The sequence below is a fragment of the Cydia fagiglandana genome, chromosome 19 (assembly GCF_963556715.1).
Source record: "Cydia fagiglandana chromosome 19, ilCydFagi1.1, whole genome shotgun sequence".
Classification (NCBI taxonomy): domain Eukaryota; kingdom Metazoa; phylum Arthropoda; class Insecta; order Lepidoptera; family Tortricidae; genus Cydia; species Cydia fagiglandana.
In genome coordinates, this window is record NC_085950.1 from 8768551 (window position 1) to 8787848 (window position 19298).

The following is a 19298-nucleotide window of genomic DNA, read 5'->3' on the forward strand; positions in this document are numbered from 1 at the left end:
ATTCACAATGTCAAGGTGCATTCGGACGACTAATATTCCCAGAATCTTAACAAGAGTGTAATCTACGAGATATTTATTCATGAAATACACTGGGTGGTGAGTCAAAGGAGCATATCACGTAATCGCCAATTATAGTCCATACTAATCAAAAGTAACGGTCTTTAACCTTTTGAACGCCACAGACGGCAATTGACGTCAACGCAAAATCGTGACAACGCCGCCAAAGACGGCATTTGACGTCGATCGTTTTTTGATGAAAATCTACTGAAAAACACCCCACTTTTAGGTTGGCATTATTTATTCACAAAACTAAATTTTGCCCCCGTGTGGTCAGTAGCACGGCAAATGGATGCGCAGTTTGGATTTCAAAAGGTTAAAAAGATATAATAGAAAGAAATAAGTGTTCGACTAGGTCCTCGTATAACAAATAGCGCGTAATAGAACTGATTTGTAAATGATAAAGCCGAAAACATTGACCCTTATTAATAAAATAACGTTAAATGTAACGGTAACGTCGTTATAACGTGTTGTTATTCATAATGGTACGGGCAACACCGTATTACGTTCCGTTCTATCTTTAGATTGTAGTAGCTTTAAAAAAAAATCAAACATATAAGTTATAACAATAGATTTTGCGTAGACCGGATCTTAAAAGTTGTGTCCGACGGTGTCAACGTGAACAATTTTAATTTCATCATTTACTTCCATTTTGTTTAAAATAGCTAGAAACGGATATACAGACACAGAAACAAGGTAAAACCGTCGGCCGACTTAAACTTTACAATTCAAAGTGTAGTTTTTGTTAACTTGTATAGGTTATAATCGTGAGGTATTTCAGATGCCGTTGTCGTGTCGATTTTACCAGGAGAAATATCCTGAAATCGAGGATGTAGTGATGGTAAATGTGCGGTCCATCGCCGAGATGGGCGCCTACGTACATCTGTTGGAATACAACAATATTGAGGGCATGATTTTGCTTTCCGAGTTGTCGAGGAGGCGTATCAGGTCCATCAATAAATTGATCAGAGTCGGGAAGACAGAGCCCGTTGTGGTGATCAGAGTGGATAAAGAAAAAGGTAAGCTAACTACTGAAATATTTCTTGCTTTAACACTGTTGATTAATCTTTTACAAGAGTTACAACTTCAATATCTATGTGATAATTTTTGAAGGATGTACTACAACTTGTAACTTGTTCTAACAATCATTCATTACCACGGTATTCTCCATGGTTTATTAAATTAATTAAAAGTTAATAAACTTTAAACACAAAATTCTTCATTCAGATTTTATAATAAAGTAGTGATCTATATAAATACTTTGCAAACTCAGGCCTTATTTTATTTTAAAGCAATGGATGCTACAAAGTTCATATTGAAATTGAAACCATCTTAGAATAAATGTATATGTCATTAAATTCTGCCATAAGTTCTAGGTATTCATTTCTAATTAGTATCATGCAGAGTTAGGGTTGCCAGATCGAAAAGCGCTATTATCGGGAAACAATATCAATTTTTCGGGATGTTGGGACTTAAGTCGGGAAAAAAAATACATTCAAACTAAAGTAATTGTATTAAAAACAACAATATTTTACATTATTGGCACTACGTCAGCTCGCTCGCTTGACGACAGTTCGGAACTTGAAATTATTGTTTTATAACGTGAAGCTGTTTTTCGGGACAGTTTACACTTTGTCGGGAATCGGGAACACATGCTAAAAATCGGGAGAATCCCGCCAAATCCCGACCATCTGGCAACCCTATGCAGAGTTGAGGGATTTTAATATATATATATGACAACTTGGGTAGCATTAATTAATAATCCACACAAAAAATAAAGCTAGTTCTCTCTTATAATTTTCTGAATATTGGTTTTCAAAATGATAAAACGTAACTAGCATAGTGTTTAGTGAATATCCTATTTAGAATTAATCTATATAACTATTAACATTTTTATCTTCAATCCAGGTTACATAGACTTGTCAAAACGTCGTGTATCCGCTGAGGACATAGACAAGTGCACAGAGAGGTACGCCAAAGCCAAGGCGGTGAACTCCATCCTCCGGCACGTGGCCGAGCTCCTCCACTACGAGAGCTCTGAGCAGCTGGAGGAGCTCTACAAGCGTACCGCTTGGTTGTTTGAAGAGAAATATAAGAAGAAGGCTTCCGCTTATGACTTCTTTAAACAGGCTGCAGTGTGGGTACCCTTCTGTATTTTTCTTTCTTATGTATTTAATTAAGTATTTATCTATTAAAATTATACAACTTTGTCGCTTACCATAAGGACGAGATTTGCTTGTATCTTTAATTTGCTTGTAAGCAACAATGTGGGACTTTTTGCTTGGATGCAACACATATTGTCATGCTTACATGTGCAGTGCATGGTACGTCTGTCTGTCTGTTACCAGGCTGTATCTCATGAACTGTGATAGTTGAAATTTTCAGAGATGATGTATTTCTGTTGCCGCTATAACATCAAATACTAAAAAGTATGGAACCGGTTTTAATGTTTTAACACAATAGATGTGTCCACTCAGATGGACCAAGCAGCCATGCAATGCAGAGAGGTCTATTTTTGCAGAATTTTCATCTTGCACCTTATACATTTTTCAGTTTGACTATCCAATGGTACTATTTGCTGACGACAGCACATCTATAATAAATTGCGATAGCCTGATTACATACGAAAATGACATTAATTCAGAATTAAATAATATTATAATGTGGTTAAATAATAATAATCTAATAATCAATCTTAAAAAGACTAATGTAATGCACTTCTACAATCGCATAAATCCTATTAATACTGATACAATTGACATAAACTATAAACATGACAAAATTGAAAATGTAGACACGACACGATTTTTAGGCTTATTAATAGATAGTCAACTTACCTGGAAACCTCATGTTGCTGAGATATGTCAACAACTAAACAAATCTGCTTATGCACTTTCTAAACTATCAAAAATAGTTAGTCAAGACACAGTTCTGTCGGCCTACCATGGACTTGTAGTCTCAAGACTCCGATATGGGATTATATTCTGGGGTAATTCAGTTGATAGGGAAAATGTACTTATAGCCCAAAAACGGTGTGTAAGAGCAATGTGCGGGAAAAAACCCGGAGAAAGCAGTGTTCTGTTATTCAAAGTAATGAAAATTTTAACATTTCCGTGTATTTATATCTTAGAAATGGCAGTATTTGTTAAATGCAACTCTAATTTGTTCGCTAAAGTCTCAGAGTACCGCAAATATCCAACGCGATCACAATATGACCAGAAGTTGCACAATGAGCAACAGAACACCACATTGATGCGGAAAAGCATTTTTGGAATGGCAACCAGAATATATAACAAAATTCCTGATTGTTTAAAATCATTACCAATATCACAATTTAAAAAACAACTGACTGCACTATTAATCGAAAAATGTTATTATAAAATAAATGAATATTTAAATGAAAATTAAATGTATGTATAAATTTTATTCTTAAGTGTATAATTATGTTCTAAATTCTAATGATTAATATTTAATTTACAACTTGTAAATTTTGAAATAATGCATGTTTTATGTTTATAAGTAGTATAGTATTTGTACGCCACTATTGGCAGAGCATGGTGAGACTACGAAACTGTAATGTAAGATCAATCATTGTACCTGTGTTTTCACAAATAAAGAATATCTCTCTCTCTCTCTCTCTCTCTCAGTGACCCGTCAGTCCTCAACGAGTGTGGCCTGGATGAGAAAACCAAGGAAGTCCTCCTGGCCAACATCAAGCGTAAGCTCACTTCGCAGGCTGTGAAGATCCGTGCCGACATAGAGTGCGCATGCTACGGCTACGAAGGAATTGATGCTGTGAAGGCAGCGCTTAAAGCCGGCCTTACCGTCTCAACTGTCGAGATGCCTATTAAGATCAACCTCATCGCCCCACCTCTATATGGTAAGATTATTTAAGATATCCGTGAAGATGTTATCAAACGACCTTTCGACGCCGTGTCGAACACAAAAGCTGTCACTCGGGTATCGTCTTGGGTTCTGAGTTCTTAAATTAGTCCTGCTTTCGTCACTCATTCTACATTGAAAGCCACCGACGATTGTGACGAATGTAGAATGGGTGACGAAAGCAGAATAGGACTAATTTAAGAATTTGACGAAAAACGAATGGGACAACCCAAGACGATACCGTCACTCGGACGCCACGTCACTGAAGTGTCAAAACTGAAATTGAACTTTATGCATATGCACGTAAGTCTATGTTGCTCTGTGGTCTGTGACCGATTAATAGGTCTTTGGCTTTGTACCTCCGGTGCGGATATATCGGTCATTGGCGTCCAAAAGGTGTCAATTGTTAATGAATATAATTGTTTCAGTAATGACCACCTCAACGCCCGAGAAGACGGACGGCCTGAAGGCGCTGCAGGACGCCATTGATAAGATACAGGAGAACATTACGGCCGCGGGCGGCGTGTTCAACATACAGATGGCGGTATGTCATAGTTTCATAGTTTTGGCTCACTGAACTGTTGACAGACGGACAAAAGAGACTAGGATAGGGCCGGTACAGACAAACTGCAACCCGACTGCGACGAACTGCACGTCGACGTTGCAGTTGGCGTGCAGTTTCTATACAAATTGTGGTCAGGTTGCCGTCCGTCTATACTCTGTATATCGTGCACACTAGCGCCACTGCTAAATAATCGTGATTATTTAAATTTAACGAAAGATATTTAAATAAAAAATAGGGCAAGTGCGAGTCGGACACGCGCACGAAGGGTTCCGTACCATAAGGCAAAAGAAAACGGTCACCAATCCAAGTACTGACCACGCCCGACGTTGCTTAACTTTGGTTAAAAATCTCGTTTGCTGTATGGGAGCCCCATTTAAATCTTTATTTTATTCTGTTTTTAGTATTTGTTGTTATAGCGTCAACAGAAATACATCATCTGTGAAAATTTCAACTGTCTAGCTATCACGGTTCGTGAGATACAGCCTGGTGACAGACAGACGGACAGACGGACGGACAGCGAAGTCTTAGTAATTGGGTCCCGTTTTACCCTTTGGGTACGGAACCCTAAAAAGGGGCCGCTACGTACTGTATTTTGTATTTAAGTACCTTTTGAATACATCAAACCAGTTTTTATGTCGCTGGATTCGTGAATCTATGCGTCCAAAGTTAAAACGACCGTTTTTGTTTTGAGTTCATAGATCGACGAATCCAGCAACATAAAAACTAGTCTGATTTATTCAAAAGATACTTAAATTCCATCTGTCTAATATATATTTGCATATCACATCTTGCTTAATGAGAGGGTGAGACGCAATGCACATTGGATAAAGAAGTCGGACAGGCAGAATACCACCCTTAGACACTTACATTAAAATTGGAAATGTTACGCTTTGGTTTTCGTTCCGATTAGTTATGTCTTGGTCTAGCATATCTATATTGATATGCGTCAAAAATAGGGTATTTTCCTACTAGACAAATCAGTTACTTTTTTAGAACTTTCAGAACGATTTGCTAATATGGAATTTATAAATGAAACATTACATCGTGACGTCATGGTCAACTCACCTACTTTTTATATTTCTATACGATTTATTAAATAGAACTTGTGTTTAAAAATAATTCCTATCTGTGTTTTTTCTAAGAATTATCTGGTGCTTTATTTTATGCATGGTGTAAAATATTTTAAATACAGTATAATACCCTATTGTCTTTACAGGATTGTTGTTTATTTTCAGCCTAAAGTGGTGACGGCGACGGACGAGGCGGAGCTGGCGCGGCAGATGGAGCGCGCGGAGGCGGAGAACGCGGAGGTCGCCGGGGACTCCGCCGAGGAGGACGAGGACCACGGTACGTACCAGGATAAGTAGGTACTAATTCTGAAAATAATGAGGCTAACTCGCGAGGTCGCGAAGCAAAGGTCACTAGTCGAGCTTGATCTTATATTATATCGCTCCCTATACTTGACCATAGTTATGCAGAAAACGACCAACAAAATTTTTTTAACAATGCAGAAACCGACCAAAGCAACTGAGTTAGGGTTTAAGTCACTTTGACAAAAATAAAAAGTTGGTCGCTTTCTACAGAACTACGGTCACTTGTTAAGTTAGTTTAGTTTTCTTAGGCCCACTTGCACCATTCCACTAACCCGGGGTTAACCGGTTAAACCTGGAGTTGCCATGGTTAGCCATACAATTTGACAATAGGTTAATAGTTTAACCGCTTAAGCCCGAGTTAGTGGGATGGTGCAAGTGGGCCTTAGTAGTGTTAATATAGAACAATTATTTTTCACCTCAGCAGCTCGAACAAGGGTACTTTGCTTCTTAAAAACAGTGAGCAAAATGCGACATGATGAGTGAGACAAAATGTCATTCATGTGACCTTTATAGTCAAATGTCATTTCAACATGCGGGGTCTAATACAAGTTCGATATACTTGGGTTCTATTATCTCTGTCCCTCTAGGTATGTTCTCACTGCTTAGGGTGAAAAATTTTGTGTACTACACGAGATCAAAGTTATTTACATCTCGTGCGCTTTTGAATCCCTTATTACGCTCAAGATTCTTCTTTCGCTTGCACGGGACTCAAAATAAGCACGCGAAGAAATATCAAACTTTGATCTCTTGTTGTACAAATAACTATTTCCGTCGTCTAAGCTTTTATTTACATACTCCCAACCCCGCTGCCAAAAATGTAATATTCAAATTGTCGTTATAGATCAATTTGATTTTTTTTAGGTATGGGCGACGCTGGCATGGACGAAGAGCCTCAACAGAACGGCGCATCCGACGAGGAAGAGGACAACTAGAACACTGCGAACTATATATTATATGTATAGCGATATGTTGCTAATATACAACTTTTATACAGACCTGCCTTTACTTTATACTACCTGAAAGGCCACTTGCACCATTCACTAACCCGGTGAACTGGTTAAACCTGGATTTACCATAGTTGGGTGTTTTCTAAAATAAATATCGAAAACCTGATTCTCACAGATCCTGGTGTTTTTGGGTTCTTTCAACTCGGATTCAATTTCAATTCTTTCACTTTCAATTCTGATGATAAAATAAAATGTCCCAAAAATTTGTATGAAAATTGTACGTTCCACTACGTCACGCACATACAAGTGAAAAAAAAAATCATACTAAAACGCGACGTAATGGAATGGACATTTTGTGACATCTTTTTTTAGTCGGATGGAGAATGATTTTAGTATCCTATAGATGTGCTATTACGCGCCTCCTTGAGAGACAACATACGCAATGCGACACTGATTGGTCGAATTTTTTGTTGCCCACCATAATATGTACATACTATAAATGACGGTGGGGAAATTGGGGAAATAAAAAAATGTGAGACTGTGACAAGGACAAACATAAATAGCGCATTCGCTGCTACTCCTACTAAAGGTATATATCTCCTAGTGAGTAGGTATTATATTCTTTGTTACATATAGTCAGACCGTAAAAAGTCTGCAGCGATTTTGATAGCCCAAGCAGTACAAGTGTCATTTTAAACGTCAAACTTCTATGAAATTATGACGTATACATAACACTTACACTGCGTGGGCTATCAAATCCGCTGCAGACTTTGTTTGGTGCAACTATAAGACCCGTTCGGTCATTTCCCCCCACCCCTCATGCCAGAACCAGTTATATACTAGATTCATTCTTGTAATAAATAAAATAATTGTTAAGTAACAGTAACATTCATTTATATCACAAAATAATATTTACAATGTCCAATTAATTAATAATAATAACATCTATTTACGTCATATTGATACAATACAATATAAAGGTATGATTAGAGATTACTAAAAAAATCTTTAGGCTGGATATCCAAAGAATCTAATCTTTGGTCTAATAGATAATCGGAGACTAGTTAGAAATGAAAACTGCTCATCTTACAACATCTCTTAAGTTCAAAGAATTCGATATCTTGTAACGTGCTGCCAAAGATAAAAAATATATATAAATTAGCAGTTTTTTTAACTAACTAATCTCTGGTATGATTTGTCTAAAATTGTACTAATTATGAACCTAATGCGACGTTAAACTTTCTTACCGTTAATTTTATTTAATTTGCTTCTATGTATTTTATCGAAGAATAGAAGACCGGCTGCTTTCTCTATCGATTCCGGTGGTACCTGCAAGTAAAAAGATATGTTACCACAGAATAAATAATAGTACTAGGTACAGAAGACTCACTCTCTAACAAAACGCGTCTGTCACGATCAGCACGGATATGGCCGCTAGGTGGCGACAGTCGATACTCGTATCCCTTTGTTTGACACAATTATTGTAAGTCATAATGTAATGATTGTCAGATTATCTTTAGTTATAATTCTGAAACTGTTAACTTTTCAGGATTTTCGTAAGGTTATCCTAGATATGTTAGGTTTGTTTTATGGCACTCCTGAAAAGTTACGCGTAGAAAAGCCAAATAACGACGAACGATAACGCGGACAAACCATACATTTCCTATGAACTGAAATAAATGATATATACTAAGAAAAAGTGACCAAGGCCTCCAGTGCCCCAGGCTGGAATCGAACCAGTGTCCATCGGGACAGGTGCCTGTGCCATTCGGCCCCGGGTCATTTCCTATGACTTAAAACTTTAGGGTAAACAATAGAGACCCGAAAATACTGACAGATAAAGATAAGATAAAAGATAAAAAATAGTTTATTCAAGTAGGCATATTACAATGCGCTTATGAACGTCAAATAAACCTTTACCGGCTCCAACCGTACACCTCTGCCCCGAGAAGATTTAAATCCCCCCTCAATTGGAGGAGGGTATCCCAATATGGGACCGGCAACAAACTCGGCGGGACACATCTTTTCAAAACATTATTACATCTTATAATTAACATGCATTTTACGAGTAATTAAGAAATATACCATAAAGTTAGCCACAGGCGTCTCGTCAGGTATCTTCTGGTTGGGCATCACATAGGCCTCCATGTCTAACACGCCGCCCGCCTCGCCCACCACCACTTTGTAGAAATGCGTCGGCACTGCTACCGAGTTCGCGCCGATCACTTGGTATTTCACGTAGGATTTACCGTCGGATTCTTTCCTGTAAACATTATCAAAATCTGTACAGTTTAAGAAATAATGGTACACCTTATAGTTCGTTTTTTTAGCATTAGAAAGAACTCCACAGAAGCAAGCGTGCAGTTTATGTCAGGCTCTTTAGTTGTTAATAATTATTGAATTATCTAATGTAGCATGGTCAATACATATAATTTACGTCAAATTATTACCGCTAAAAGTGCCGGATTTGGAACCACAAGCTTACTTCTGCGAAGTTCTTTCTAATGCTAAAAAAACGGACTATAGGCTTAGATTACAAGTAACAACTGAAATCGATGCGCAGTTTAGGGTTCAGTAGTCAATAAACTTTTATAGTGCTATAGTTCGTTTTTATTAGCTTTAGAAAGAAGGTAAAGCGATCTTGACATGTCTTTTTATTAAAAATTACCATTGAAAAATAAGTCACAGCAAATGTTACAAATATTTAGATGAAATTTGCTATATGGGGGTTTAAGGGGACGATAAATCGATCTAGCTAAGTCTTATATCTGGGAAAACGCGCATTTTTGAGTTTTTATATGTTTTGCGAGCAAAGCTCGGTCTCCTAGATATTATTAATAATCCTCACCAAGGAGGAGTTTTGGCCGAAGGGTGTCAAGTTCCGGCGGTTCCGCGGCCGGCTCCCTGACACTGCGGGGTTGCGAACTGCATCGCAGCCATAAACGTGTTTTAAGATATATTTTGTATTAATATGTATGCTAGTTTTAAGGTATTTATCTATGGGCCAATAGTTGCCTGAAAATAAATATTTTCATTCATTTTCATTCATTCAATAATCTGACCTGGGCAGATATAGTGGTCCCGTGCAGCAATAAACGTTGTCGTATACTTTGGTGAGGTTGCGAACGTGCTTTTCTAATCTATTCCATGCGTGTCTGTTGAATCCTTCACCCACCTGTAGAATAGAAGATGATAGAAGTGTTTTTTAAGGAATCCAAATACATCTTAGGACATTTTCCGAAAAAAAAAGTTGTAATTTAGGGTTCTAGGAGGCGTGGCTCACTCCGCGATTTCGTCACTTTGCAACAAGTACATCCGTCCCACAAACAATTTTGGTGGCTAGCCATAAGCCGCGCGTGGCGCTGTCACCACCTAGCGGTCATATCTGTCCAAATCGTAACAGACGCGTTTTGTTAGAGAGTGAATCTTATTCTGTACCTAGTACTATTGTTTATTCTGTGATACTATGTTAATTATTTTTTAGAAAAAACAAAACAATTTCAAGATAATTGCTGTTGGAATCATGGAATGTGCTAATAAAATAATTTTGGTTCTACTACAGACCTGTGGTGCCATGTTAGTGAGCAGGAACGTTTGTTCAACATGTTTCTGTGCCAACTTGTGGTTGCCCGCGGCTGCCATGTGCCCCCGGTCAAAGCCAGAGCCTTTGTAGTCGCTGTTCTGTGATCTAACATAAACGGCAGTTAAAAAATCATAAGAAACAGGAACTGTTGCACTAACATTATTAGATAAATTTCAAACACTAACAAGGTCTGATTCCAACAAAGTTGTCAGATTTCTTCATAACATTAAAAAAAAATTGTACAGTCAGCAGCAGAAGTTGACAAGCGGGCGAGGTGTTCAAAATTACCTTGACACAATCTTATTCTCTTAACAAGAAAGTAGACTCAAGATCATTTTGAACACCTGGCTCGATTAGCAACTTCTGCTGCTGACTGTACATATTTATTAAATTAGAAATCTACCTCTTATCAATCAAGCAAGCCTGATTGTACCACCACCACCTATTGGTAGAAACCATTAGGGGTCATCCATTAATTACGTCACACGAATTTCTAGGTTTTTTGACCCCTCCCCCCCCCTTGTCACATTTGGTCACATTTGGCAAACCCCTCCCCCCTAGTGTGACGTCACATTTTTTCTACGAAATCGCCAAATCGAATTAAGTAAGTACCTAAGTTTTATTAATATTTTATCAAAATATTTATGACGATATAAATATTAGTAATTTTATAACCCAAAACTGCTTAGGAAAGAAAATTAAAAGAATAAAAACGATTATCGTTTTAAAAACTTGTTATTTAAATGTACAGCGAATAAAATAATTTAAAAATTTTTTTCGGTTACTGATGAAGTTAAAGTGACGTCACAAAGTTTGTGTCTCCCCCCTCCCCCATGTCACAATATGTCACATTTTCTTGACCCCCTGCCAACCCCTAAACGTGTGACGTAATTAATGGATGACCCCTTATGACATTTGCTAAATGTTTTTAGAAACTCTTTTCATGATGTCAGATATTTTACATTAATTAAACAAATCGTTCTTAAACACGCAATAAACATAATCAAAAGTACATGGACATGTTTCAACTGTAATATTAAGGCATTATGGTTGACGTCTGTCCATGAACTTTTGAACGCCACTGTACCTATACAAAGAAATTAAAATGTCCAAGTACAGTGTAAACTCTATATAACGACACAACACTCAAGGAGCCAGATGTTTTTTGACGCTATAGAAAGTTTTTGTTTTAATAAGAGATAAATTAATATTAAAGTAAAGCAACTGTAGCGAACAATTGTCGACATTATAGGGAGTGAATTGTTGTATTGAGTGACGTTATATGGAGTATACACTGTAATTTGATTAATAATTTCATATCTACACAAAACTTACCTGAAAAATGGATGTATACTTTCGTCCGCAGTAAACTCACACTTGCTCCTGTCCACCGTAGCATTCTTGGCAACGTGAGCCCTTGTGAGATGCTCAAACACCCAGTGCGCGACGCGGTTACGTCGGTCGTACGATAACACGTAGTCGTCGAACGAACGGACGTTATCCAAGCCGGGGAATCCAAATTTCATTATTTGCGATATCTGTAAAAATTGTTTTAATTTTTTTCTGACCATTGTTATTTTACGGGCCTTCTTATGACAGAAAATGTCACTAACCTAATGTCAAATGACAAATATTGCTATGGAAAGGAATAAGATTACATTGGAAAAGTAGTTTCCAAAATGTTGCAAAAACTTTATTTTATCTATGAAACTTACTCTATCTTTGGCCCCACTGGAATCGACGTAAGGCGTAGCAGCTGATACACTCCCGAATATTGGCAAACCGGGCATATTTTTGATACATTTGCCATTTATAATTACAGAATCATCTCTCGTTTTAAAAAAGTCGATATTTCGCTCACTATAAATTCCTAGGCAGTATCCAGTTAAGCCTACAGCGCCCAGTTGAGCTAAATTCGTTAACCGCTTTCGAATCATGTTTCTGATTTTATGTATACTATTTGTAAATGCATAAAATAAAAGTTATTCAAACGTAACCAAATAACCAAGGTCCAAGGAGTTTTGAGGTTAGGTAATCAATTTTTGACAGATACGAAGAAACGTTTAGTTATTAATCAGTTTATCATGTAAAAGTATCCCCAAAACAAGCTTAGTGGATTTAATAAAAACACTTTGTGTAAAATTATACTCCAGATATAAATTTGATGAAACGGATAATATATACTATCGCCATCAATAATAAATCTTTTAGTCCTCTGAACGAATTCGGATGGATTTACTACATTCGAAACAAAACGCATCCTCGTCTTCGTACGTAAACGTCAAATAAATGTGATATAAATTTACGTAAATAAACTTCAATATGCAAAAAATCCGCCGGTATTTAATGTTCTAAGTGGTGTTTAAATAAAACAAGAGGACTAAATCATTATTAATAGAAACACCGATTACTAAGTGCGAATAACCTCTTAAAAATGACGAAATTGTTTCATCAACCCAACCGCATATTCTCTGCGGTTTTACACCGATTAAAGTACAGCACGGCACCGAAAACAGAATCTACAATAAGAATAAACGGCACTGACTTCATAACCGACGATTACACCAATGTAACCCCTAAAATTCTATCATATTTGGATCGAAACTTGCATCTTAAGAAAGATAACCCTCTCTCGATATTGCGGCAAAGAATTGTTAACTATTTCTATTCCTCGTTCACGTATCGAGGTAATCCAACGTTTAGCGTGTACGATAACTTGTCGCCGATCGTCACAACGAAGCAGAACTATGATGATTTATTAATTCCTCTGGACCATCCGAGTCGGGTTAAGTCCGACTGTTACTACATTAATAGGAGTACGCTGCTTCGAGCTCACATGACGGCCCATCAGAGCGAGCTGCTGAGGTCTGGGCTGGACAACTTCCTTATGATAGGACCTGTGTTCAGGAGGGATGAAATTGATTCAACACATTTTCCTATATTTCATCAGGTATAGATTACAAACTTATAAATTTTGCTAGTATGCTTTTTTAACAATCAAGTTTATGCTTAACCCTTTGAATGTAACTCCTATTGTGGGTGGTGCCCAAAGGTTGACATTGGCCTGTACTGCCTTCCTAAGCCGAAAAGCGCTAACTCATAAACAAATGATTTAAAAATGGAATTCTCAGTAATAAAAACTAAAGTATAAGTTAGCAATGAATTTTCTTTTGAGAGCCAAAGAGCGCTAGCTCTTTGGCCATAGGCGTACGCACGGTGGGACAAGTGGGGCAACTTGCCCCGCCCTGGTCTGTGGTCTGATAAATATTTTTAGGAACAATTAAGGCACGTAACCCTACTTCTGCCCCACCCCTTAAAGAATGCTGGGTATGCCTATGTCTTTGGCTTAGCAGGGCAGTGTAGCTGTGTCGCGGTCTTTAACATTGAAAATGAATGTGAAAACCCTAAGGATTGTACTTTGTGTTTTAACAACCTAAATTTAAAAGGCATCTCTTTTGGAGCATAAAAATTAAAAAATATATTATTCAGCCCTTTCTATGCTTATATAGGTTCTTACTACACTAAGTTGTTTTCTATTACAGGTTGACGCAGTGAGATCACAAAGAAGAGAACAATTATTCCCCGAAAATGAGGACTTACACATTTTTGAGCCGACCTACGACCCTACAAAGCCCCACGCCTTTATCAACTCCATCTCCGATCCAACAAAACAAAGTTGCCACACACTAGAAGCTACTAAACTCATGGAACACCAGTTAAAAGAACACCTCCTCGGTCTTATAAAGACATTATTCGGAGACGATATCAAATACCGATGGGTCGAAGCTTACTTTCCGTTTACCCATCCATCTTACGAACTAGAAATATTCTACAATAACAATTGGCTTGAAGTGTTAGGCTGCGGTATCGTCAGAAATGAAATATTAGTCAACGCAGGACCAAATCACACTATTGCCTACGCTTTTGGCTTAGGCTTAGAAAGGCTAGCCATGGCATTGTATAAGATACCTGATATAAGATTAATGTGGAGTACGGACTCTGGATTTTTGACACAGTTTCAGAATAAAGAGCTAAATGCAGAGATAACGTACAAGCCCGTGTCTATGTACCCACAGTGTACAAATGATATATCATTCTGGCTGCCAGAGGGACTTACTATTGATACATTTATGAGCAATGATTTCTATGATCTAGTCAGAGATATTGGAGGTGATATTATTGAACAGGTAAATAACTATTGATTCAATTCATTAGAGCAAGGATGCTATTTTATTAACCTTTAGTTCAGTGAAAATTTCACTTATTGAACTACGGGCTAATCAAGTTAGTACATGCGCACTAAACAAAGTAATGTCTATGTATTAAAAAACGCCTAATATACGAAGCTAAACAAGTTTTGTCAGTAACTGTAGTAAAATATAAGTATATTATTCATCTCACTAACAAACGTTTTTTACCAAACTATAACCACGCGTCGCTTCGACACGGCGATCCTGATTTTCACACGTCCTTGCGTGCAAGAGACTAGAGATGCACCGGATATCCGGTTACTATCCGGTATCCGGCCTATCCGGCCACTATTTTACTATCCGGCCGGATACCGGATAGTGACCTTCTATCCGGCCGGATACCGGATAGTAACATTGCTTGATTTCGGAGTAAACAAATTGGATTTAAGGTCGGTCATAATCGTACTTGTTTATTATTTTAAAACAATTTAATCATTCCACTGACTTGCACGCGCACTCATTTCGAACCTAGAAATGAGTCCGCGCGAACGGTTAGTAGGAAACAGGTCAAACCTGCAAATTGCGCACCTGAAAAACCGACATGTAGGTATAGCTCCGCCGGCCGAATATCCGGCGGCCGGATACCGGATATTCGGCCAGTGTCCAGGCCGGATATCCGATATCCGGTATCCGGCCAAATAACTATCCGTTGCATCTCCACAAGAGACTCTCATCATCATCATCATCTCAGCCATAAGACGTCCAATAGGCCTCCCCTTTTCTGTCAGACTCAGAAGATACCCTCAAAATCGACAATTATGAATATTCAATTATGCTGTTCACCTACTGAGTTATTATTTTATGTTACAGGTAAAATTAAAGGACAGATTCGTCCACCCAAAGTCAAAGAAGCACAGTCTATGCTACAGCATCGTGTACAGACATCTTGAAAGGACACTCACACAAGCAGAGGTTAACCAAGTCCATAAGGAGATTGAGAAAGCGGCCATCGCGGCGTTCAATGTTGCTATAAGATAGATCGTTAAAAACTAAATTTATTTATTTATTCTATGAGTATGTCTGAAACCTGAATGACCATTACCAGGCGTGGCTCACTCTGCGATTTCATCGCTTTGTTACAGGTAGCTAAAAGTACATCCGTTTCATTGTTTCACACCAATTTTGGTGGCTAGCCATAAGCCGCGCGTGGCGCTGTCGCCACCTAGCGGCCATATCTGTCCTGATCGTAACAGAGGCGTTTTGTTAGAGAGTGAATCTTCTGTACATAGTACTATTATTTATTCTGTGCCATTACCAGAGTCAAAGTAATGGAATTGGCAATTGTCAAAGGTTTTTATAGATGGCACCAGGGTAGGTTTTACCTGTCTCTAGTATTGATATACATATGAAATTTAGTTAATCCAGGATCTGGGTTATTACTTACCATAAAAAATTGACACTATTCATAGGTCTGACAGGTAAAACCAGTATTTAATATGTAATTGCTTTCAGTTCGGTTTAGTTCTAGAAAAAATCGCTGTATGAAATAAATTGTACACACAGCAACAGAAGTAGGTAAGCGGGCGAGGTTTATATAATTATCTGCACACTATAATTGTCTTAAAATACAGTTGTTCAGTTCAATTTGAATACCTCGTCCGCTTAACTATTCTGCTGCTGAGTGTTCCTAGTGGTTCCTACGTTAGTATAGGTACCTAATAAATATTTATGTCATTGTTTTTACTGTTTTTTTTAAATTCATTATTATACTATCCGCTCATACTATATTAGGGTTTCGTAGTTAAAATATGTCTAGATAAAACAACAAAATTCTTTACAACAGCTTTATTCGTCCATTTAATATTAAATGCTTAACTTAAACACGATACTTACTTAAAATAACTATGATATCTCAAATCTAGTCAATTACGATAAAAAGGTACCACTGAGAACAAAAAATACGTGATCAAATAACCCCAAACAAAATGGAGATAGGTATATCTATACTCTATAGGTATTGATATAAAAGTAAACAAAATCTACCCTCAAATGGCGCTTAAGCCAGTTGAGGGTAGATGAAAACATTACACGATCAAATACTGTAAGTTAAAGTCGGGTCATTCAGTGACTGATCCAGGCGATTTTGTAATTGGTCGGTTAACCAATAAATGTTATAACTACCCGAAAATTTACAAATTGTTAACTTTTATTTAAATACCTAAAGATACAGACTATACATACATCACTTTACATAAACCAAGCCTTATTATAGGTATTTATAACATAATATCACTATCAATACCAACCAATCTACATATATTAAAATAGAAATAGGTACCCATTTATACAAGTTGTCCTTCAGCTTCAGGCTTTTTGCTGGTCAGTCACTTATAGTTCGTTTTTTATAGCATTAGAAAGAACTTGCAAGAAGGCAAGCGATCTTGACATGTCTTTTAATTGAAAAACGCTTTTTAAAAATCAAAAACTATTACTTATGAAAGCAGAAGAATATAAATGATCGTATTAGATTCATAATTGTTACATATTTGCCGTAACTTATTTTTGAAATGTGTTTTTAAATTAAAAGGCACATCAAGATTGTTTACCTTATTTCTAATGCTAAAAAAACGAACTATAGGTAAAGTACAAGTGGCCTAATTATTTGACAAAAACTATAATGTGGCAATTAGGGGACCAATTTAACAAACGTTTGCATTTGTGTGAGCTTAAATGTGACGTTATCTATGAAAAGTGACCTTATTATCGGTAGCGCTTACGCCATTATTAACGATGCTTCGATATAGGTAAATACAATGCCGTGCGCCGTAAGCGCCATCGACAAAAAGGTCCCTTTTCATGGATAATGCCCCAAATGAGAATGTTTTGAAGATAATACGATTTGTTTTAGTCAAATGTTGTAGTGTTAATTTTTAATAACATTTTGTTAAAGACGTGTGAGTAAAAAAACAACGGGTTGCACTCCGAGAGTGCCGGCAGAAGTGAAAACTCAATGACATTGTAACAGTTTTTCGATCAGGTCACGTGTCCGTTTTACAAAGCGTCTTACGTCTTACAAAATGTGCACAGCGCCGCTAAAGAAGTTTTCACTTCAAAAATTCCTAAAAATTCTTTTTCAAGGTTTTTTTGGGCGGCCCTGCAATACTTATTGTTATAATCTAGTAAAATGAATGCTCGTATTTAAAGTCCAGAGCACAAAGACAATAGTAATGAAAGAACCATGGACTCATTACAATTAAAACACCCCCTTTTTCATAAACGTTTACTAAAGTTGGCAAGCCGATAATAATCGTTTGTCCCTTTCCGACGTATAGGTATGATGGAAAGGGACAAACGATTATTATCGGCTTGTCAACTTTATGAATAAGGGGGTTAATCTACCTCTAACCTTTTTATAGGACAGGCAAAGAATATACACCTTTCTCTATCACTCTTAGCAGAAAGTGTCGTGAAAAAAGTATAGATGAAAAAACAAAAAGAACTTACATACAAAATTATACACACGCATACATAGTGAGAAAGTAAAACATACAAGTAGGTATTACCAGAGACGTAGCTAGGGGGGGCGGGCGGCGGGGGCGGTCCGCCCCGGGTGTCACCCATTTAGGGGTGACACCCGACCGCGAACATCAGTAGTTCCACCTATAAAAATTCGTAAAAAGAAAGCGATGGAGTAAATCCTGAGCTATTTAACAAAAATTACAATTACTCTTTTTAAATATATTTTACAATTTTGATTGAATTTTGGGGTGACACCCATAATTTCCGCACCGGGTGCCACCCATGCTAGCTACGCCACTGGGTATTACCATCTCATTCTACCAGCTATTAGGTTTTATTCTAGATACATTAAGAGATCCTAATACCAGGATAATATCACAGACAAATTAAATACATTCACAACTATCCTACTAGAGTCAGACCAAGAAAAGTCTGCAGCGGATTTGATAGCCTACGCAGTCACAGAATAAATAATAATAAGTACTACCGTACAGAAAGGAAACTTCCTACAAAACCGAAGTTTGACAGCTGTTCAGGGTCGAATCATGCTATCCCTTTCTAACATATGGCACTATCCCTTTCGGCTATTTAGGGTTGTCAAAATTCAAGTGATTATCTGTGGTCATGCACGCAAAAGGAAATCAAGTGGTGCCAACCCTAATAATTGCTCGGAGCAATGCTGAGCCGAGCGGAGCCGAGTTTGACCGAAGTCAGGAGTTTCGCACCCCTGACACAGTGCAAGTATTATTTTAAACGTCAAACTTCTATGAAATTCACTGATACTGCGAGGGCTATCAAAATCGCTGCAAACTTTTCGTAGCTTAACTCTATTGAATTAAAATATCTAGTAAATTCACGTTGAGAACCTATGGTTCACTCGTATGTATGGTTTTTATGTAAATCACAGTTATCAGAAAAGGAGATTATTTGTGACGTTATCTATGAAAGGGACCTTATTGTCGATAGCGCTTACGCCAGTATTAACGATGCTCAGATATAAATACAATGCCGCGCGACGCAGTGCGGCGTAAGCGCCATCGACAAAGGTCCCTTTTCATAGATAATGCCCCATTTGTGTGGCGCCGACCCTATAATTTTTTTTACACAGCTTAAATACGGTGAAAACTGACATCTAAATAAAATTGATTATAAATTTTATGGAGAAAACAGCTGTCACCGTAC

General features: G+C 37.5%; 3 protein-coding genes across 3 annotated transcripts; 2 read left to right on the forward strand and 1 right to left on the reverse strand.

Annotated features, from left to right (window-relative positions):
- Positions 1-617: 617 nt before the first annotated feature.
- LOC134673757 (eukaryotic translation initiation factor 2 subunit 1) lies at positions 618-6870 on the forward strand. The gene is made up of 7 exons (XM_063531776.1): positions 618-753; positions 839-1076; positions 1966-2194; positions 3705-3937; positions 4368-4483; positions 5740-5851; positions 6739-6870. The coding sequence occupies exons 2-7, from the start codon at positions 839-841 to the stop codon at positions 6807-6809; spliced, it is 999 nt and encodes a 332-aa protein (XP_063387846.1). The 5' UTR covers positions 618-753; the 3' UTR covers positions 6810-6870.
- Positions 6871-7755: 885 nt separating this feature from the next.
- Positions 7756-12423, reverse strand: LOC134673761 (endonuclease G, mitochondrial). Its single transcript, XM_063531781.1, has 6 exons — positions 12123-12423; positions 11743-11945; positions 10389-10512; positions 9887-9999; positions 8910-9087; positions 7756-8153 (listed from the first exon to the last, which is right to left on the reverse strand). Exons 1-6 carry the CDS (start codon positions 12342-12344, stop codon positions 8058-8060), a joined length of 936 nt encoding a protein of 311 aa, XP_063387851.1. The 5' UTR covers positions 12345-12423; the 3' UTR covers positions 7756-8057.
- Positions 12424-12674: 251 nt separating this feature from the next.
- On the forward strand, positions 12675-16336 carry LOC134674219 (probable phenylalanine--tRNA ligase, mitochondrial). Its single transcript, XM_063532277.1, has 3 exons — positions 12675-13357; positions 13950-14594; positions 15468-16336. Exons 1-3 carry the CDS (start codon positions 12842-12844, stop codon positions 15633-15635), a joined length of 1329 nt encoding a protein of 442 aa, XP_063388347.1. The 5' UTR covers positions 12675-12841; the 3' UTR covers positions 15636-16336.
- The last annotated feature ends 2962 nt before the right edge of the window (positions 16337-19298 follow it).